At 41.2% G+C, this 21,846-nt stretch overlaps 6 protein-coding genes across 6 annotated transcripts; 4 read left to right on the plus strand and 2 right to left on the minus strand.

Moving 5' to 3' along the window:
- Positions 1-508: 508 nt before the first annotated feature.
- Positions 509-4,516, plus strand: LOTGIDRAFT_167513 (hypothetical protein; the record flags this gene model as incomplete). Its single annotated transcript, XM_009065014.1, has 1 exon — positions 509-4,516. The coding sequence occupies one exon, from the start codon at positions 509-511 to the stop codon at positions 4,514-4,516; it is 4,008 nt and encodes a 1,335-aa protein (XP_009063262.1).
- Positions 4,517-5,618: 1,102 nt separating this feature from the next.
- On the plus strand, positions 5,619-8,673 carry LOTGIDRAFT_235608 (hypothetical protein). The gene is made up of 5 exons (XM_009065015.1): positions 5,619-5,751; positions 6,207-6,276; positions 6,608-6,726; positions 7,095-7,250; positions 7,580-8,673. Exons 1-5 carry the CDS (start codon positions 5,703-5,705, stop codon positions 8,104-8,106), a joined length of 921 nt encoding a protein of 306 aa, XP_009063263.1. The 5' UTR covers positions 5,619-5,702; the 3' UTR covers positions 8,107-8,673.
- Positions 8,674-10,756: 2,083 nt separating this feature from the next.
- LOTGIDRAFT_235609 (hypothetical protein) lies at positions 10,757-12,498 on the plus strand (the record flags this gene model as incomplete). Its single annotated transcript, XM_009065016.1, has 2 exons — positions 10,757-12,067; positions 12,149-12,498. One exon carries the CDS (start codon positions 10,757-10,759, stop codon positions 11,804-11,806), a length of 1,050 nt encoding a protein of 349 aa, XP_009063264.1. The 3' UTR covers positions 11,807-12,067; positions 12,149-12,498.
- Positions 12,499-13,213: 715 nt separating this feature from the next.
- LOTGIDRAFT_167516 (hypothetical protein) lies at positions 13,214-14,086 on the minus strand (the record flags this gene model as incomplete). The annotated part of the gene is made up of 1 exon (XM_009065017.1): positions 13,214-14,086. The coding sequence occupies one exon, from the start codon at positions 14,084-14,086 to the stop codon at positions 13,214-13,216; it is 873 nt and encodes a 290-aa protein (XP_009063265.1).
- A 447-nt stretch (positions 14,087-14,533) lies between these two features.
- On the plus strand, positions 14,534-15,635 carry LOTGIDRAFT_167517 (hypothetical protein; the record flags this gene model as incomplete). The annotated part of the gene is made up of 2 exons (XM_009065018.1): positions 14,534-14,562; positions 14,717-15,635. The coding sequence occupies 2 exons, from the start codon at positions 14,534-14,536 to the stop codon at positions 15,633-15,635; spliced, it is 948 nt and encodes a 315-aa protein (XP_009063266.1).
- Positions 15,636-16,697: 1,062 nt separating this feature from the next.
- LOTGIDRAFT_235610 (hypothetical protein) lies at positions 16,698-19,747 on the minus strand (the record flags this gene model as incomplete). The annotated part of the gene is made up of 2 exons (XM_009065019.1): positions 16,698-17,427; positions 18,319-19,747. 2 exons carry the CDS (start codon positions 19,745-19,747, stop codon positions 17,183-17,185), a joined length of 1,674 nt encoding a protein of 557 aa, XP_009063267.1. The 3' UTR covers positions 16,698-17,182.
- Positions 19,748-21,846: the final 2,099 nt, after the last annotated feature.

The following is a 21,846-nucleotide window of genomic DNA, read 5'->3' on the forward strand; positions in this document are numbered from 1 at the left end:
GGGTAAGCGAGTAAATTCCCTTGCCCGGGAAACCGGCTTCCTTTGTTTACATTTTTCAATCAATGTTATCTTTTGTACCAGTTGTCACTCAATGATTATTTGACAATGGTAATGGTTTGTCAGTGAGGTGAAAAAGGCTTCTATAGGTAGGCAGGGAATGCTTCTTGGTATCTGCAAAAGGGAGGGTTGTCAATAAGACATCACTTTTGGTGAGACCACAATAGCAATTATAATGTTTCCTTGTGTATCTTTATGAATGTGTAGCCTATTTAGCATAGGTCCAAGGTTTGGGCAGTCAGACTTAAGTGCTGATGTGCTCTTGTTGATTTCAAATGCTGCTAATAAAGCCTGTTGTATTTTTATCTATTTAGATAGTCTCCAAGCCAACCAGCGAGTGACCATTGCTCCTCATAATTCCTTGTATTTATTCAGATTTTTATTTACTATTTTCAGATGAAATGTTCTGCAGAATTTTGAATGAATGGATGAAAAAACAGTAGAAATCAAAATGATGGAATGCTTGGACGAGATTTTGAAGAAAGACATCGAGCAGGCGTTTAGCAACCAAATCATCTTTAAAGAAGGGGATTATGGGAAGAAAGTTGAAACAGACACGGAAAAAATCAAAGCATTTTTACAGACGGTTCCTTCGGAATCTTTAGACTTTGCCCTCCAGACGCTAGTGAAATGCATTTATCTTCAACGCAATAAAAATCGTCTCCAACTTTTGTGTAAGATTCTGGAATCACTCGTCGAAACAAACACAATCTCGGCTAAACCAGTCAGCGACCATCTTTTAGCTCACGAAGGATTGACATACACAGATGAACTTCATTGGAAAGCCACGTTTAAGACACTACGAAACATTGTGGGCGGAGTTCATTACAAAGAGGCCAGAGATTTGTTGAAAATTGTGTTAGAAAAATGTCAAGAGAAGACGACGGAAACTGCAGGAGCTCATGCCACTGCCTTGAACCAAATTGATGAATCGTTGAAAGTTATAGAATACATTTTAGACAGAAACGCTTGTCTGTTGCCAGGATACTTCGCCATGAACGAAATCTCCAAGGTGTGCCTGTCAACGCAAACATGGCCGCATTGGAGACTAGGACGTATTTTATCAGACTATATCACCAGTTTTGAATTCGCTGCTCAGATGGTGTCAATCTGCGGCAGACGTGAGCTACTTCCTGTGGTTGGACACTCCATTGCTACGAATAATGTCTGGCGTTTGAATTCCTACACGTTGGCGTTCGTTCTGAATGGACCGTTACCCTACGAAAAGGAGCTGACTGAACCACAAACTGCATTGATGCGATACGTTCTCCAACAACCATATTCCAGAGAAATGGCGTCCAACATGCTTGGTCTGAACAAACAGGCTAAACAACGCTGTGAGGCTTTGGAGAATCAACTGGTAGATCAGGTTGTCATGGCGATAGAAAGATGCGAGGAAGGTCACGAAAGTGGTGGAGAAAATGATCAGTTACTATGGCAACATCTTTCAAGTCAGCTGATTTATTTTGTGTTGTTTCAATTTGCTAGTTTTCCTCACATGGTGACCTCTCTTTATGAGAAGCTGAAGGGGAAGAATTTGAAAAAGGGCAGAGACAATTTGATGTGGGTCCTTCTTCAGTTTATATCAGGAAGCATTCAAAAGAATTCTTTGGCTGATTTTCTCCCAGTGATGAAACTGTATGATCTGCTGTATTCTGATTCAGAAATCATCCCAATTCCAGACGTCACCATGGCTCACTGCACCCATGCTTTTGCTGGAACCTGCATCTGGATTCACATTGATAAGAAAGCACAGTCAGACAACGTTCAACTCCATCGACCAATTCCTCTGGCATTACGAGATCATTTGCAATTCCTGGTCCAGACTCTAAACATGAAGAACTTGGTATTAAACGATTTCAAGGTTGCTCTACTGTGTAACGCCTACAGCACTGACACAACTCGCTTCAGCATACCAATGGGACATCTTCTAGAGTGTATCTATGGCAACAATAAAACAACAACGCTGCTGCCTGGAAACGTTGTTGCATCTGCACCTATTCAACCTTTGTCGATGAGTCTGTTGGATTCATTGACAGTTCACGTCAAGATGAGTCTTATCCACAGCATAGTTTCAAAAGTGATGAAGCTAGCCAAATCCAAGTCACATGTGGCGTTAGCTCCTTCCCTGGTCAAAACGTACAGTCGGCTGTTGGTGTACACTGAGATCGAGTCTTTGGGAATCAAAGGATTCATCGGACAGCTGCTTCCGAATGTTTTCAGCTATAACGCCATTGGGATCATCCATACTCTGTTGGAGATGTTCAGTTATAGAATGCATCACATTCAGATCCATTATAGAGTCCAGCTGCTAAGTTATCTGAATTCCATGGTCAATATCCAACCTGCCAATCAAAACCAGCTCCACCTCTGCGTGGAAACGACAGCGTTGCGTCTCATCACCAGCATGGGAAGTGCAGAAGTCCAACCACATCTGTCAAGAATCTCCAACGAACCAAAAGGAATCCTTGCAGGAGAGTCAGAAGAGCTGAATAGAGTCTTAGTCCTCACCATTGCCAGAGCCATGCACATAACAGGAGCTGACAGCTTCTCCACTAACTGGGCTAAAGACATCTTGATCTCTGTGGTCCAGTCCACCCCTCTCGGCTGGCCACAAGCTACTCTTCAATGCTTTCCCACAAGCTTGAGTGACTTCTTCAATCAAACTCCAGTCCAGAGAGAAGACAAGAACGTCCTGAAGAAGACCGTAGAGACGGAGTACCGGAAGTGGAAAAGCATGGCGAACGAAAACGACATCATCTCTTTATTTTCCATGCAGGGAAAGCCACCCTTGTTCCTCTGCATCATTTGGAAGAATCTGATCGAAGAAAAAAGAGTGACGCCGACTGCTTACAAAGTTCTGGATCGTCTGGGACCAAGAGCTTTGGCAACTCATTTGAGGACTTTCGTGGACTTTCTGGTATACGAGGTCTCCCTTCAGTCGCAGCAGGTCAATCGATACGTTGAAGCCGTTAACGACATGATTTGGAAATGCAACATCATCACCATAGACAGGCTCATCCTGTGTCTGGTATTGAGGAACATGGACTCCAAGGAATCGACCTTGAGATTCGTCTTGACGCAGCTGATTCTCCTTCAAGGGAACGACTTCAAAGAAAGAGTCCACGAGTTTGTCAAAGACAACAGTCCTGAGCATTGGCAATCCACCAACTGTCACGAAAAGCACATGAACTTCCACAGGACCTACCCGGAGAAATTCTACTTTGAAGGTATCCAGGACATGAACAGTCCAATCCAGCATCAGTACCTTCCGGTTTACTTTGGGAACGTCTGTTTGAGGTTCCTGCCAGTCTTGGATGTCCTGATCCATCGAATGATCGAGAACACGGCTGTCCATAAGGTTCTGGAGAACATCTTGGAACAAATCGGATGTCTGTTTAAATTCCACGACAGACCGATCACCTACCTGTACAACACTTATTATTACTATGAAAAGCTACTGGCGGATCGACCAGCACTGAAGAGAAAGCTGCTTCAAACAGTGATTGGCGCCTTCAGTGAGATTCGCCCTAAGAATTGGTGTATATCGGAATCGTATTTGACGTACCTTGGAGGCGGTATGGACGATATGGAATGGAAACCTGATGCAGAATACTATCTTCAAATAGCCAAGCGACTTTCGGACACGTTAACCGGCGTCTCACCAGCTCCGTTCCCCGACTGTGACTGGCGTTTCAATGAATTCCCGAATCCGGCTGCCCACGCTTTGTATGTGTCTTGCGTCGAGCTGATGGCTCTGCCAGTGAGCAGTCAAATCGTGGGCGCAGGACTGCTGGATATCGTCTTGAAGAGCTCTACCAAGATTCCCCGGAACGTCATTATGTCGTGGATGAACGCCGTTGGTTTGATCATCACGTCACTACCAGAAAGCTGCTGGTGGCCGGTCCTCAGTGATCGCATCATTAAAACGCTTCAAGGGAAAGAACTTCTAAGCCTAACTGCACAATCCAGCTACAAACTTTTTGAAAAGTTGAATTTCAAGAAATGTTACGATACGTATTCTGAAAATGAAAGTAGTACATTGTTGTGTTTATGCCATGCGATCTGGCATCATGCAGGTATTGGACAATTATCATTGCTGCCAAATTTCCTCAAAGACAAGGTGAAGCCGATAGCAAAACGTGAAGAACAGTTGATTTATGTTTGCCATCTTGTCGGACCGTTTCTACAACGACTTCACGCAGAGAGAACGCGGTCTCTTCTGGATTTAACAGTCGAGCTGTACCAAATATTGCTTAACGTAGATAAAGCGTGCGAACGCTTACAGTTCATGGATCCCATAAGCGACTTTCTGTACCATATAAAGTACATGTTCGTCGGAGACGGCGTTAAATCAGAGACGGAAAACGTTATAAGAAATTTGAGCCCGTCTTTGCAGTTGCGTCTACGTTTTATTTCTCATATCATTAACGCAGAACAGGAAAATAAATTTGTTTGAATTTGCTGATTCGGACTGAAACTAATATTATAATGTGCTAGTTTGGCAAAATCTAATCTCGGTGACCATACGAAAGTTGTATAAAGACCTATTGTTGACATTTTCGAACCGCTATTGGGTACCGGCATCGCTCCAATTTATGCTCTTAGATTTATAATTCATTTAAATATTGAGACTTGTTGATAAATTCTTGTACTATAGGCATAGACGTAGCTCTAATTGTGCCGTCTGCATGTCATTAATACCGCGAATACCACTGTAATATTTCTATATGATACCAAATGTTGTCATTGCAATGGAATCCTTTCCAAATTACTTTGTTCTTTTTACTTGATTATACAGCTTCGATTTCTAAATGTTACTATGAACTGTCATTAAACCCATGGAAAATTAAGACGCAGCTTTTTGTGCTAAGAAAAGTAAAGTGCTGATTGAAATTTTTTGCTATTGAATCGATTTTGTTCAAAATGTTGTACTATTACTTGTTAAATATAAAGAATTTTGTTACTTATGTTGATGTCTTTTTTATTTGGTTGTAAATGGCGATCGCACGATATCCGACGTACAGCAATACCAAATGCCATATAAGTCTTGAATATATTCCAGAAAGAGGGTGGGGGATGAAGTTGTACAGTGGCAGCCCAGAATGCAAGTCTTCGGGCATGATTCTCATAACTAGACTAGAGATTAGGGTAATCTCGGATATTTCGACCCCCACTCGGACGTCAACCCGGCTCCGCCACTGCTCAGGGCGTCACCTAACCTTATTCTAGATCTACTTTGGTACTATTGAAGCACCTTGCTCTTGGTTATATTGAAGCGGGGATACCGAGAGAAGACGTAAAAGCTAAGGTGTACGAGAAACCCAAAATGTTGAAGATACACGATACATTCTTAGCCTAATACACTGTTATATTAGTTTATTGTCTCTAACCCTCCGATACCACAAAAAATCGATGATGCCTAACAAGGCCAATTAGAGTAGAATTACCCTTGTTATGGGTCTCAGTTAACGAGGTATGATTAATTACAATCAAAATAGACTTAATTAATGACAACTTGGTCTAAAAATACAACCATCAGAACGTCATTGGTAGGGAGGAAACGCCACTACCTGGATGACGATATCGGCGAGATGAATACCAGTCCGTAGTGTTGACGCGTTAGACAGCATGTTACCAGCAACATGAACCATCTCATTGGATTTATTCTCTTTTTCAACTTGGCAGCTACAGGTAAATATTAATATTCTTTACCAGTAGAACACAAAACTCCATTACATTTTATTAAAATGGCTTTTAATTTCTCAAAGAAAGAAATCGTGGCATACTTTTCAAATATCGTTTGAGAGTCTCTCCAAAACATGATACAGGTGCCGAGTTTAATCATTAATAATGTGATAACCTGTTCAAAATAGCAGCAATTTCTAGAAACAATCGAGCATATTCCCAGCTTTAAAAAACTAGAATAGTTCATATAAATCATAGGATTTACCTGTCGGTTTGACATGGCTTTGATATATCGTTCTCCCAGAAACTTCATATTGAACTTAACTGCGTGAAAAAGAAGATTTGGCAGCTTCGTTTCGTGTTTACATACAGGTTATTACACTTGCCACCCATGATCTGACACGATTCTTCCTTAAATCGCGTTCTTGTCGAAATATTTTAATTTAATTGTTTTGTTTTAGGATGTTACGGCTGCAAATCTCATGTTCGTTTGGCTGCAGCAAAAATAGCCAATTATGTTTCCTCTAAAGGGTATGTATCTTGTACTTAGTACTACTACATTGTATATGAATTTCGGAGTCGCTTTGTCTCGCTAGGATGGACACTCGCTACCTAGCAGATAGTCGGTTTGCTGTCGGCGTCCAAGAATGGGAAATTTCCTAGAAATGCAGCTGCTGTAGAAAGAAGTGTTGAAGTTTCCCGCTTTGTTTTAATTTATAATTGATTAGCTAAGTTACACACCGCTTTACCTGTCTTCTGTTGTCCAATCTAAAGCCACAAAGTAGGTCATAAAGCTCCGTTTCATTTCATGTGCACTTTGTCTTTTTCAAAGTTCCTGAAGTATGGTTTATTTTCCTTTCAGGCTAGAGAACTGTACATGGTTAATCATAGCTAGTAGTCCGGATCAAGTAGTCCGAATAGACTTTGAAGACGTGAACATCAGGGAGGATTGTTCTTTAAGCGGAATCTCAATCTATGATGGTAAGTTACATCTTACATGAGCTCACTTCATGCTGTAGATACGCGTTTCGGATATAGTTTCTTTACCAGGACAGCTAATTTGGAAATGATGGTTAACATCATGTCACTGATTGGACTGAAAGCAGCAGTCCAACCAAGTAGCGTCCTTGGAACCATCAAAAGATAAGGGATGCTGAGTTTATAAACCATGTCGGGTGTTCTGGAAGCCCAAACATGTCCTTGAAAGTGACACCCACCGCAGTACTTATTTCAGTGGAGCTGCACTCAATTAAGTCTATAGACTGTTCAAGAATGAATCGTAGGACAATCTTTATCACCAGCGGAGTCATCGTCCTATTTAATCCCCTGATCTATATCTTCAAATTCAGGTTCGTCATTCAACACCAAACGACTGGGAATATCTTGCGAAGATGCTCAACCAGCTTACGAAAGCACTGGTCGATACATGTTGCTGCACATCAAGACCAACAACTCTGCCGGTGGCTTCATGGCCAAATACTACATGTTTTCCAAGACACAATCTTGTAAGTGGACATTCTACTTCCGGTTTGCTTGGGCCTAAGGTACCTGTACCTGTATCTATACAATACAACATAGAAGCTGTGCATATACAAGGTACACAGACACATCCGCCGTAATCTAGCATCATAAAACTCTGCGACTGCTTCCCGAAAGCTCTGTTGAGTTTCCTTCCAGAAGCAGTTGCTAGTAGCGGTTTAATTTCTCGACGCAAGCGTTTGCTTACGTCCACTGCGATACACCAGGTTAGACGTCTGGAATCGCCAGTCGATCAGCGCCTGCTATCGGTATAATTTCAGACTCTAACAAGCCATTTTGTTTCCAATTTTTATAGCCAGTGACGGAGTGACCATTGTTGGTGGAATAATTGGTGGTTTGATCCTGCTTTCCTTAGCAACCACCATCGTCTGCACGTTAAAGAACCACAACGCCATTCCGACTATTATGGGGAAAAAGGAGTATCCAGTGGCAAGGCAGAAGGTAGACCCAGTACAACCGGCGTCAACCCTGCCGAAGGTTTCTTTAGTGACGCCTTCTGCAAATTATCTGGAACCGCTCAACTACACAGCGTTAGAGGACCCGCCTTCAGTCGATCTCATAACCCCAATCAGCTTCACAACTCCACCATCTTTACAAATTCCTCCTCCCGTCGATTTCATTACGCCCGTCAACTACCCGTCAGCTCTTCAGTCCACATGCATCGGTAAAGCCAACCGATGCGTCCCTGGTCATCCATTTGACGAAGAGGATAACCAAGGAACGAGCTACGCAGACAACAGTCACTTCACAAGCACCAAGAGCATCCTCAGCCCCGGCGGTTATATCGCTACCGAATCCTCCTCTTTTGAAAATTTTGAATGACACAACGCCTCAACTTAAAACAGATTTAAATAGTTTTTTTGCGACACGTAGAGTAGGTCATATGCAGCTTTTTTTTCACTAATAAAATACCAAACAGTGGACTCTGCAAAATGGATGCCCAGAGTTCTGTAGCTACAGGGGGGGGCAAGGGGAAAATTCTTACAACCGACTAATTCTATTACTGCTACCATACACCATTGCCCCTTTAGATATATTACTTGCCCCTCTGAACAATCAAGTCTGGCTACGGGCCTGGATTCCGGTTTAATAGACGATATGTAAACAAATTGTAGGTAGAACGTATTTCAATATTATTTTTACCGATGTCCGAGGTAGGACATCTTCAGCTGTCGTTGTGGTCGTATCTAACATTGACTTTATCAGATTTATATATAAATGTTGTATCATGTTTACCTAGTTCGTAATCTCACCAATAATTCGTCCAAGTATCCACCGGTTTGAGATTTTGAAACTCCCTAACTGTGATTGTAAATTCTGTAAATTTTGTATGTCTTTGTCTTACAATAAGCGCAATAAAATTACATGTAAAATAAAGGAATTGGCCCTAGCACTTCTCGCCAGTATATCGTCAAAATGGGGCTTATTTAGACAATTCCTGCGGGGGTTTCGGGGAGGGATGGGACAAAAGATGAGAGTAGACTCTCCAGGACGAGGCCCGAAGGGAAAATTCATGAAGTATGAAGGGGGGATCGCCTCGGCCCGTTCGCCTCTTGCGTAAAAACGAGCGAACTGGTTTCAGGTTTCGCCCGACGAAGAGGGGGGTCATTGTAAAATTACAACTGATTGTTTAATTAAATATTTGAATCGAACAGTCCCGGATATTGAAAGTCGGTCAGTCGTGTCTTACTATCATCTGGAACGAATCATGCATGAATGAAACAGGCCTGCTGTTAATTGACATTTTATATTCACCCGATTGATTTTAATGATAATAATTTCGGTGTATGGAGAACAAAAAAAACACTCCTTAAACTATTTTTGCTGTATTTCTTAATCCTGATCTCTCTTTCCCACCCCGCTTAATATCCCTCTCTCAGAGAATTAATTCATCTCTCAGAACTTACATGCCTTTAACACTAAACTTGTTGGTTATTCGACAAACCAGTCATAATAACTTGGCATTTCTAGCCTTACGTCTGGACATCTTTGCAGGGCCTCGTTGCAAACCTGAATATTAGCCAGTGTCACCAAGTATTTGAAAATATAAAACTATTGGGCTTCTGAGTCTACTATGCTGTTGTCAGCTTCATTTTGAGAGTATCCAATCTAGACATTTATTATCCTAGACATGTATAACCCCCATCTTCACAACGTCTAGGTATTGCGAAATTCGTTTAATATTAGACGAAGTTCATAATACCTAAACGTAGTGAAGATGAAGATGATATACCCCTCGCTAACAAACATCGTAGTATTTTGTTAACGGTGACCTTGGATACTGCCCGCCTCGGGGTAAAAAATAATAAAACTGTAAATTGATGACGGAATTCTTTTGAGATTAAAAGAGACAGTCACAATCCGAACCCTTTTCACTGAAATTCATCCTTTTTTTCTAGAAAATTACGATTTTTAAATTCTGAAAGAGAACACCTGTATGACGTAAAGAGATAATATACCTGGCTCTTTTTAATACCGGAGTGGTACTGGTGTTTTTGTATAATTCTCAAGACATGATGGACTTTTACGTCCTACTTTTCTTCACCTGAGTAGGCTAATGAATAGGGGCAACGCCTTGTAAATTTTTCCAGGCTGTTGGCGTTAGCTTACAATTTTTTTGATCACAATTAGCAGACACTAGTACCCTAGTGAAAAGCAACCAAAGAATTGTTTATGTGATGTTTGTATCGCTGACTGCATTCGCCCATCCAATAAACTAATTCCAATTTCAATTCATTTTTCAGGTATGGAAACCATGGGAAGTTAAGAAAAAATGGTAGCTCTGTGAAGGAAAACAACCATGATTCAATTGACCCATTTCTGGCTTCAGAAGGTAATGAAAAATCTCTTTCGGTCAGATTCTATCGCGATACCATCATAATGAAGCAACTTAAACCATATCATATTATAGTATATACCATTTCGATCAATCACGTTTCGAAACGTTCATCCCTTGACCGTACACGCCTCAATACCACCCATAGAATATTATATAGGCCGACTCAGCAGCTTTATGAGAGTTCACACGGCTAATAATTTTAATGAGTAATTTTAATTCTTGATTTGATTCTATTATCCACAACCGCACATGCGACATTGTCATCTCAAACATTACATAAAATATTTAACCGAATTCGCCGCAGGCAATGTTTTGAAGTTTTTATCGCTTCTACGTTGTTTACCGATAGATAAGAATTTTCCAGTACCTGATCATTTCGCTAATTCAAATCCGTTCATCATCCGGGGCGAGTCGGTCAGATCCGTGATCAAAAATTGGTAAACAATGGGGCGTCGTGCGTCACGAAATGATACATGTCTTTTTGAAATAGTATATATACCCGAGCGATTTGATAACTTCATTCAGAATTGAGATACCTCTCCAAGAGTATTATACAGAAACTCGACAAGAGCTGAATACAAGATAGGAACATTGTTACTGGGTTTTGAAGAAACAAGATACATCGACGACAAGATGAAAGGTTTAACGCTAGCTTGTATCGCCGCCACAGTCGTAGCCGCAAGTCACGCTATGACTACAATCATAGCACCGATTGCAGAAATATCAACGACTTCGTCACCGTCTACGACCACGATCAATCCATTACTACAGAGCCGTATAGATTTTGAAATTTCCAGATTGACCCGACGACTGGAAAGGAGAATTCGTGGTTTACAGGTCGGTTCTGGACGGTTAGATAGAAGTATCACATCATTACAGAGGGAACTGGATTTCAACAACGCTGTCCTCGCTCAGTTGCCTGAGTTGATTAAAAATATTATGATCAACAATCCCACCCAACGTCTAAGCTCCCGAACCGTCGCCAGTATAATGAGGAGCGTTCAAAACGCAGCTACCAAAGCGAGCAACGAGGAGAGCGCAGAAGTCGAAGATCGCCGACGACGTGCCATTTTTGAAGTTACATCTTCTATTGTGATCGTAGAGGGCACTACCGACTCGACAACGACAACCCAAATACCAGAAGTAACTACACAAGAAGTAGATACCACAACTGAAATGGTAACAACCGCTGCACCGGAACAGGAAGTTACGTCGACAGCTACGGAAACCACAACGGAAATGACGACACAGGGAACAACTCTTCCATCATTTTTGGTTTCAAGAATCAATTCTGTCGTTTCCAGAATCGGAAGATTCTTCCAAAGACGAATCCAAAGGATACAAAGATCTTTGTCTCGACTGAGTAGATTTAGACCATTGTACAGTCGCCTTATTGACGAAAACACCAGTGCATTGAACAATCTCCCGCTTCTCGTAAGAGGTTTGGTCACCAGTCCGTTTCAGCGCAGACTTCGCTTGTCGCAAGTATTCAGAGCTTTACGATTTCGACTTACCATCACGACACCAAGCCAACCTGACGTATCTCCTATGTCAGTCAGAAAGCGACGACAGGCTGAAAGCGCGGAGGAAGATGACGACCTGGTCGGGGACATGGAAGATTTAAAGGAACTTGAACAAGAGATCCAAGAAGCTTTAGAAGAGGTTGAAAAATTGGACGTCTAAAGTTCGTGAATTTGGGATATGCATGAATCCTTGCACACTTCCAAGTTTTAACGTGTGACTGTGAATCCGTCTGTATAAATGTGGATATAAACTCTATTTTCAATTGTGGATTAATAGAACTTTTTATGGTTGTCCTACTTTTCCAGTGCAAATTTTACCTCGTAGGACTGTCCATCATGTTAACTCTGGCTGGTTTTTAAAAACTAATACCATCTCAAGCATAATATTGAATTGATTTAGTAACTATGACTTAACTACAAGATGTAGGAAAATTTAAGATTCATTTAGAGTGTAACTGGATGATCTGCTACAACTTTATATAACTCGTGGGACCTTCGCAAGATGTAGGAGAATTTAAGATTCTTTTAGAGTGAACCTGCATGATCTGGTACAATTTTATATAACTCGTGGGAACTTCGCAAGATGTAGGAGAATTTAAGATTCTTTTAGAGTGAACCTGCATGATCTGGTACAACTCTTGGAACCTTCAACATTCATCGTAATGTGATATATTTGTGAATATATTTTTTATTTTGATTTTGATTTTTGATTATGTATCTTTTATCAAAGATAATATTTTTGATTTTTTTCGTGAAATCCTTATTTTTGCTATTGATTATAATATTTATAATTATTTTGTCAATATTTTTATTTTTTCTTTATAATAAACCATTTGTTTTTGTCTTCCATAACACTGACAATTTTCTCATTTGCAGCTTGATTTGATGAATCGAAATGACAATGGTCAAAAACAGAGCTTATTGTCATCTGTTACAATTTGCTGGCCACCAACCTACCCCAACCCCCCTCCCCTTCAGACCTCATTACATTACGTAGTGGCCTCTTTACAGTCAAACCTTAAGCTGGAGAATAACTCTGAAATACTCTGACTTTCATCTTGAATTCTGAGGGGTTTATCAGCTACTGTCCGCCAATAAAATCTTAATATAGCGGGGGGCATCCAGCCCTTTTGCTAGCCAGAGAGGGACAGTGGGAATTCAATTGAGAATTTTTCAAAAGTGATATTTGTAGTAAGTCTTAATCACGACTGTTTTTCAAAATAGAGTTTTATTTTAAATAACAAACAAGATTTGAATGGGCGTGAAACGGAAAGACAGGCATGGGTAAGCATGATGGCATGATGTCCATCTTAAGTATGTAGAGGTTGTCGTTCACCTTTTCTTCGATTTAGACTTTGTTAAAACCTGAGTGGTGTATCAGAATATTCTACCTCTTTGGTTAAAACAGTGTTTCCCAATGTGTCAAAAATGCAAATCTGTTTCGTTTCCATCCGAAAAAATCAAAAAAAAGAAACGAAACAATCCGCATCTTAATCCAATTGCACCAATCCCATGCCTGAGTTCAAAGTTAAACGTCCATCCAAAACTTAAATAACAAATAAATTGTTCACCGAATGTTCAACAGAGATTTGAATACGACACTTCGTCTTTTTCGAGCAGGTAAACCAGCTGTTTCTAGAATAAGTTCTTCGATTTTATCAATCAGTTCTCTGTATGTAACAGTCTTGGAGGGGTCTGTGACCAGCTGCTCTACCAGTATATCCAAATTCAACAAGGCAGCTTCGTTGAGAAAGGCTTCATCTTGGTAAAATTCCTTCAACAATCCAGTGCTACTTGCAACCTGAGAGTTCAGAAAGGTTTGGTAGGTTTGTAACAGACTTCTTAGTCTGGTGGTTTCGGAGGCGATTCTTTCATCTAGTGTCATTGGAACTGTTGGTTCCGGAGTGGTCACAGGTATGACTGGTATCTCGATGGATTCTTCTGATGATGACGAAGATGAAGATGAAGATGATGAAGCACTGCGTCTATCTCTATCTTGCGACTCTTCGGATGATGCACTGCGTCTATCTCTATCTTGCGACTCTTCTGATGATGCGCTGCGTCTATCTCTATCTTGCGACTCTTCGGATGATGCGCTGCGTCTATCACTAATGTTCAACTCTTCTCCCAGCCCGAGTTCAGATTTGAATAAAGCACTTCGTCTTTTACGAGCGGGCAAGCCAGCTGTTTCTAGAATAAGTTCTTCGATTTTATCAATCAGTTCTCTGTATGTAACAGTCTTGGAGGGGTCTGTGACCAGCTGCTCTACCAGTAGATCCAAATTCAACAAGGCAGCTTCGTTGAGAAAGGCTTCATCTTGGTAAAATTCCTTCAACAATCCAGTGCTACTTGCAACCTGAGAGTTCAGAAAGGTTTGGTAGGTTTGTAACAGACTCCTAAGTCTGGTGGTTTCGGAGGCGATCCTTTCATTTAGAGTCATAGGAACTGTTGGTTCCGGAGTGGTCACAGGTATGACTGGTATCTCGATGGATTCTTCTGATGATGACGAAGATGAAGATGAAGATGACGAGGCGCTGCGTCTATCTCTATCTTGCGACTCTTCGGATGATGCGCTGCGTCTATCTCTATCTTGCGACTCTTCGGTTGATGCGCTACGTCTATCTCTATCTTGCGACTCCGTTGCCACACTGCTTATATCCAGATCTTGCGACTCCGTTGCCAAACTGCTTATATCCAGATCTTGCGATCCCGTAGATACACTGCTTATATCTAGATCTAACGATTCGCTGCGACGATCGCGGCTTTCATAAGATGACTCTCGCGTCTCACTGAGTAATGCATTGCGTCGTTTACGCTTCATTGGATTTTGTTTCAGTTGTGCTGCAACAGTTAAAATGTCACTGACAAGTAGCTCCGGTTGTTCAGGATGGGTGATCAAACTTCGGACGATATCTGGTAAACGTGTAGAGGCAGCGTCGTTGAGTGCACTCTCTTGTTGAATTGACCCCAACACTTGTTGCTGCTGATCAATGGCAATCCAGAACGACTGAGATCGGATTTGAAATATCGGAGTTAGTCTTGCGATTTCTGCCTGAATTCTTTGTTCCAGGGCTGAGATAGTTGTTGTAGCAGGTGTAGTTGGAGACGTTGTAGGAGATGTAGTCGGAGAGGTTGTAGCAGACGTAGTCGGTGAGGTTGTTGGGGATGTAGTCGGAGAGGTTGTTGCAGACGTTGTTGGAGATATAGTCGCTGACGTGGTTGGAGACGTTGTTGGAGATGTAGTTGCTGACGTGGTTGGAGATGTAGTCGCTGTCGTTATTGGAGAGGTTGTTGGAGACGTTGTGGCTGATGTTGTTGGAGACGTTGTGGCTGATGTTGTAGTAGAGGTTGTAGGAGACGTTGTTGACGATGTAGTCGGAGAGGTTGTTGGAGACGTTGTGGCTGATGTTGTAGGAGAGGTTGTTGGAGACGTTGTAGCAGAGGTTGTTGGAGATGTAGTCGCTGAAGTTGTAGGCGATGTAGTCGGAGACGTTGTAGCAGAGGTTGTAGGTGACGTTGTCGCTGATGTTGTAGCTGAAGTTGTTGGAGACGTTGTGGCTGATGTTGTAGGAGAGGTTGTTGGAGATGGTGTAGCAGAGGTTGTTGGAGATGTAGTCGCTGAAGTTGTAGGCGATGTAGTCGGAGACGTTGTAGAAGACGTAGTTGCTGAAGTTGTAGCAGAGGTTGTAGGTGACGTAGTCGCTGATGTTGTAGCAGACGTTGTGGCAGATGTAGTCGCTGAAGTTGTAGCAGAGGTTGTAGCAGACGTTGTAGCAGACGTTGTAGGAGACGTTGTAGCAGATGTAACAGGAAAGGCCGTCCTTCCAACTCTAATTCTTCCAGAGTTTGCCCATGAACATAACAGAATCAGGACTAACCCGAAAACAATCAACCTTGGTACCATTCTGGGTGAATCTTCTTACAATGATCCGAAAAAAATTCCTGTACTGACCTGTGCCAATTTTGATCCTTTTACTAAGACTCCTTAATTTCCAATGATTTGAAAAAAAATTCCAATTGTCTTAAATAGGTAGAAATTTAAGGTATTGGACTAACTTGGTTACATGGCGTACACGGTTGTTAATTTTCCTGGTCACATTTTGGCCATAAAAATCGGCCAAGTTATGAATTGGGTCGGAATAAACTTATGATTTATCATTGATCTATTTTTTATCTAAACATTCGCAGGGTGCCGTTTTATTGTTTTAAATGATTTTATCTTTCATGTACCCATACATCCGGATGGTCAGATCCAAAACATGTCAAGCAAATCCAAATAGCTATCAGGGATAGAGAGACAGATATTTCGGTATAGTGTCAGTGATGCTGTAACAAGAGACTCCCGTCTCCACATTCCTCGCTAACAATTGGCTCTCGGGCCTAAAAGCCTCTTTGGGTGCTGATGTTTCACCCATCCTTACCATGATTGCAGTCATTGTCACAATCATGCTAAGTCTCGCAACCTTTGCCCCAACATAATTCAAGGCACTCTCATTTATTTGCCCCCCTCCTCCCTCTCATCCGCTCAAATGCCCGTACCTTAGAGTAATTTCGGATCTACGCCGGTGTTACTTATTGACCTATATAGGTGGTTATCATAATAACTGTACTAGTATATCATATTATATGTTTTATTTTAAGTTTTATTGTCAGTTTACAGCTTCATGTATTCAAATTGATTGATGAGCCATATTTTATTGTTCGATAGTTTTTATATTTGATTTATCGTGGGTGTGTTGGATGAATGTAATTGTTAACTGATTGATCGTGAGGATAAAAAAGAAGGTACACGCACGTACAGTCCGATCAATGGCCTGTGCAGCATCCACAACATTCGGACTCAACAATGGAAAGTTTGAGGCATAGTAGGCGCATACCACCACCAACCAATCCACGCCCCAACCCAAAAAAAAAAGAGAAGAAATAACCTGGCTCTTATTCCTATGCGGATTTCACCCACTGAAGTATAGAGCTATGGTCAATGACTAAGGGCATGTCTCAAGATGTTTTCGATTATGTTTTTCTAGAAAAGACATGGACAAAGTGCTTCTCCCTGTCTTCGTCCCTTTTACGGGATTAATTTATTCATGGGGTTAAATGATATGGGCACAATATTTGTATCCTCACATTGTTATTAAATAGCACATAACAAAAATAAAACATTTTAAATATGTAACTCGTACCAAAACGTTACATTTACAAAATACGACTATACGACTATACTATACATTATCAATAAAAAGCCCTGTGTGTAAACCAATGTCAGTGACGAAAAGGCACATCTGATCCCTAATCTCCACCAATAAATACTATATCTGTTGTGAGGCAGGGTCTGCTCACACTCAAAACACTTTAATTACTTCCGAACTGGCTTGCCAACTAAAAATTCTTCCCGTAGAATCCAACATGCCAATGTTTTTCATTAGATGTACAAAATTTATTCTTTTTGCATCCAAATGATAGTTAAGCACACAGCAAAATTAAACTTTCCACGATTTGGTACATGACTCTGGAAGCTGTGACAGTTTTTGTAGTTTTAAATTTTGACGTTGGCCACCCTAGCGGCTTCAATGATCAAGGAACGGACCTTGGATATTGATTTCTGCGATTGAGCCGTGGCAACTTGATCTTTGAGGTTCTGGATCGTTGTAGCTGCTCGTAAGAGATTATCCAAACTGATCCTCTGTGTTGGTCTGGTTATCATGCCCGATAATAGTCCCCGGATGTTGCCGAGAGCTGCAGTCGATGATTCTTTACGTTGTGTCACTTGATCCAAAAGCGCTGTCATTTTATCGATGGATTTTTGGTAATATGCTGTCTGTTGATTCAGGTACTTGGTAAATAATCCGATTTGTCTGTCGATTGAAGATTGGAGTTGTGGTGCGCGTGGTTTGTTTGCGACCATGGTTAAGATCGTATCTATTGGATTGACAGGTGGTGGCGTCGTTGATGCGTTAACAGTAGCAACGGAGCCGTTGGGGGGTGATTGGTTAGCTATTGGTGTTATATTAGTTCCTCCGGGTGTCGGTAGGTTGGGTACTGGCATTGTTGAAGTTCCTCCGGTATTTGTTGTGGTTGGAACGCTGGTTCCTCCTATAATTGTTGTTGTTACACCAGACGTTTGCGTTCCAAGGTTTGTTGTTGTTACGCCAGTCGGTTGCGTTCCAGGGTTTGTTGTTGTTACGCCAGACGGTTGCGTTCCAGGGTTTGTTGTTGTTACGCCGGACGTTTGTGTTCCAAGGTTTGTTGTTGTTACGCCAGACGGTTGCGTTCCAGGGTTTGTTGTTGTTACGCCAGACGTTTGCGTTCCAAGGTTTGTTGTTGTTACGCCAGACGTTTGTGTTCCAAGGTTTGTTGTTGTTACGCCAGACGGTTGCGTTCCAGGGTTTGTTGTTACGCCAGATGGTTGCGATCCAGGGTTTGTTGTTGTTACGCCAGACGGTTGCGTTCCAGGGTTTGTTGTTGTTACGCCAGACGGTTGCGTTCCAGGGTTTGTTGTTGTTATGCCAGACGGTTGCGTTCCAGAGTTTGTTGTTGTTACGCCAGATGCTTGCGTTCCACTTGTTGCTTGTGTAGTTGCTGATGGTATATTAGAAGATGGTGTTCCTAGTTCATTGGCCGTGGCTATCAGATCAAAGATGGTCGATGTTATTGGTCCCGTAGTAGTTGCACCTGCGTTTGTTGCCGATCCAGGGTTGGTCGAAGGGGATCCTCCGTTAGTTCCGGGTGTACTCGTTGACGTAACTGATCCAGATCCAACAGCATTCGGTTGCAACGGAGATAAAATGGATGGATCGATTGGTGCCAGATTTCCCAAGAAAGGTGGCACGAATGGTGGTAAAAATGGGTTTCGATTTGGTTGGTTCTGGTTGGTAGCAGTAGTTGATGAGGCCGACGGATCTGGTTGAACGCCTGTGGGTGTGGTTGTTTGAGGTTCCGGTTCCGGTTCTGGTTGAGGAGTATTAATGACTGACGGATCCACTACCACGGCTCCGGTACTGGTTGTGGTACCTGTTGGCTGATTGAGAACACCTCCGTTCAATGGCATACCTGTCTGAAGCTCAAAAATTGTAGGAGGATTTTTGGTAGATGTTAGTAGTTGAGACAGTTGCTCGCCCGTCAGACCCGGGGGTGCCAATCCCGGTATGCCTGTCGCTGATTTCATTGGATCTGCTATAGTGCTTAAAATTACTGGTAGCCCGGTTGATTGAAATGTTGGGTCTGTGACGGGCACGTTAGGTACGAAAGGGTTGTGGGTGCTGGTAGGTGTGGGTTCGACAGGATTTGTAGAGGGTGGTGTAGGATCGACAGGATTTGTAGAGGGTGGTGTAGGATCGACAGGATTTGTAGAGGGTGGTGTAGGATCGACAGGATTTGTAGAGGGTGGTACAGGATCAGTAGTGAATATATTGTTTCCACCAGTTGTAGGCACTGGATTCGGGGCCGTTGATGGGTTAGCCACGGTGTTGGTGCCTGGAATCGGAGCTGGTGTGCCTGTTGGCGTGTTTGCTCCAGTGTTGCCTGTATTAACAGCTGTAGAAGTGACTATGGATGGAGTTGGGTTCTGGGGTGCGAAAATGATCAAAGGAGGCGATCCAAATGTTTTAAAGTTAGAATTTGTCCCTGGGCCTGTGGCGACAGTAAAAGTCATACCACCAGATTGTTTCGGTGGTTCTCGGTTGGAATTTGCTATCTGTGTCGCTAGCGGTTTCGATGTTGATTGTACCTGAGGCACGGTATTCTGGACAGGCGCTGGTGGTTGGTTTGTGGCTGGTAGTAGTTGGTTGGTGGTTGAAAGTATAGAGTTATCTAGTGCTTGTTGCGGAAAAATATTGCTCCTTAACGGGTCCTTTCCCAAATACGCATGATTGAGCACAACGTAATTGGACTGACCGTTTGTGGTAGTACCGGTAGTCCCCAAATTGTTCACAGGGTTTGGTCCTTGAGGCTGGGAGGTCTGCACTGGCAACAAATTACCGGTTGCCAGATCCACGATATAATTTTGCAGATTTGCCGGGTTTTGTACCGTTCCAACATTTTTAACGGCTGTGACTGGTAGTCCAACCGAACACAGAAACAGCGCGATGCACTGAGCGAACATCATCGAAATCGTTTAAGTAAAATCCCTCAAAAAAGAAAGTATATGATTTGCTTCCTGAAAAAAAGTGTATAATCCCCCAATTGCTTAACCGTACGTCCTTACACAAAACACTTGGCGAAAAAATGACGCAGAATAAGTATGCAAATTCAAATGGAACGCCAGCGCCCACGGATGATTGTAATGTATTAAATTTATAACAAAGACTTAGTTTTCTTTCTGTGGTTATGACGTCATGATGGATCGATCTGTTGTCAATTTATTGTAATGAATTGGGAGGAAATGTCCCAAAAAATTATATCTTAATATAGTCAACTATTTTTACTGGTGAGTGATTGAACGTGTCTGTCAGAGGCTGTACTCAATTCGTCTGTGATGAACCATCACGTAATTCTGTGGCTTGTGCTCATTACACCATTATAAACCCATAATTTTAGTGGTCTTCTTCTGTTGGCATTAATTGGTTTTTTCATCGTCTCGACGTCAGCAACGTGACATCACATCTCTTAACGTCATGATGACGTCTCTGTAACGTTGTCATAATGACGTATCCGAATCTGTAACGTCGTCATGACGATAATACATTATTGTGACCTGATTACTTGTCATAATGGAATCATAGTGACCTATGACATGCCGTGATAAAGACGCTATGACATTCTGTAATGAGTACACAGAATTAACACAGTGCAGGGATTAAAACAAGATTTATAATACACGAGAATAGATGTAAATTGTAAAATCATGAGATAATCTTGAATACAGATCAATCATTTTATTGCAAACTTGAAATATATTTATAGAAGCAGAGACAATTGATATAATTTTATATAAAAACATGCATTTTATATCACTGAATTAAATTCTAAAAAATAATTCAGACTTTTTGACTCTTCACTTGTGACAACCAGAAATGCGTCTACCAAACAACACTATGTGGTATGCTGAGTTGACAAATACAAATACTAAATCTATTAAATATTAGCCATGTGGACTCTCTAATACCTAATAACTTACAAAAGCACAAGGTCCGATATAGAGACAAAGCAAAGCTGGTCAAAACTAGTAAGTTTTGATAAGGTTAAAAATAAATCACAACCAACATTTAATGCATAGAGTATGATATACAGGGTATATAATAGAGTATTGTATTGTATTTTAACTTAATGCAGAATATAACTTGATATAAAAACTCACAAAGATAATACTTGAACTTACTGACATGATTGTCATATAACATATATCCCTATATTACCACAGACACCTGTTTGTATATATCAGTCTATATATAGCATACTATCATAGAGAGAGTTGACTATTGATACAAACAGGTGTCTGTTGTAATATAACATATACCCCTATATTACCACAAGCACCTGTTTGTATATATCAGTCTATATATAGCATACTATCATAGAGAGAGTTGACTATTGATACAAACAGGTGTCTGTTGTAATATAACATATATCCCTATATTACCACAGACACCTGTTTGTATATATCAGTCTATATATAGCATACTATCATAGAGAGAGTTGACTATTGATACAAACAGGTGTCTGTTGTAATATAACATATATCCCTATATTACCACAGACACCTGTTTGTATATACCAGTCTATATATAGAGAGAGTCAACTATTGATACAAACAGGTGTCTGTTGTAATATAACATATATCCCTATATTACCACAAGCACCTGTTTGTATATATCAGTCTATATATAGCATACTATCATAGAGAGAGTTGACTATTGATACAAACAGGTGTCTGTTGTAATATAACATATACCCCTATATTACCACAAGCACCTGTTTGTATATATCAGTCTATATATAGCATACTATCATAGAGAGAGTTGACTATTGATACAAACAGGTGTCTGTTGTAATATAACATATATCCCTATATTACCACAGACACCTGTTTGTATATACCAGTCTATATATAATCTATCATAGAGAGAGTCAACTATTGATACAAACAGGTGTCTGTTGTAATATAACATATACCCCTATATTACCACAAGCACCTGTTTGTATATACCAGTCTATATATAATCTATCATAGAGAGAGTCAACTATTGATACAAACAGGTGTCT

This window comes from Lottia gigantea (genome assembly GCF_000327385.1).
Source record: "Lottia gigantea unplaced genomic scaffold LOTGIsca_67, whole genome shotgun sequence".
In the NCBI taxonomy this organism is placed as follows: domain Eukaryota; kingdom Metazoa; phylum Mollusca; class Gastropoda; family Lottiidae; genus Lottia; species Lottia gigantea.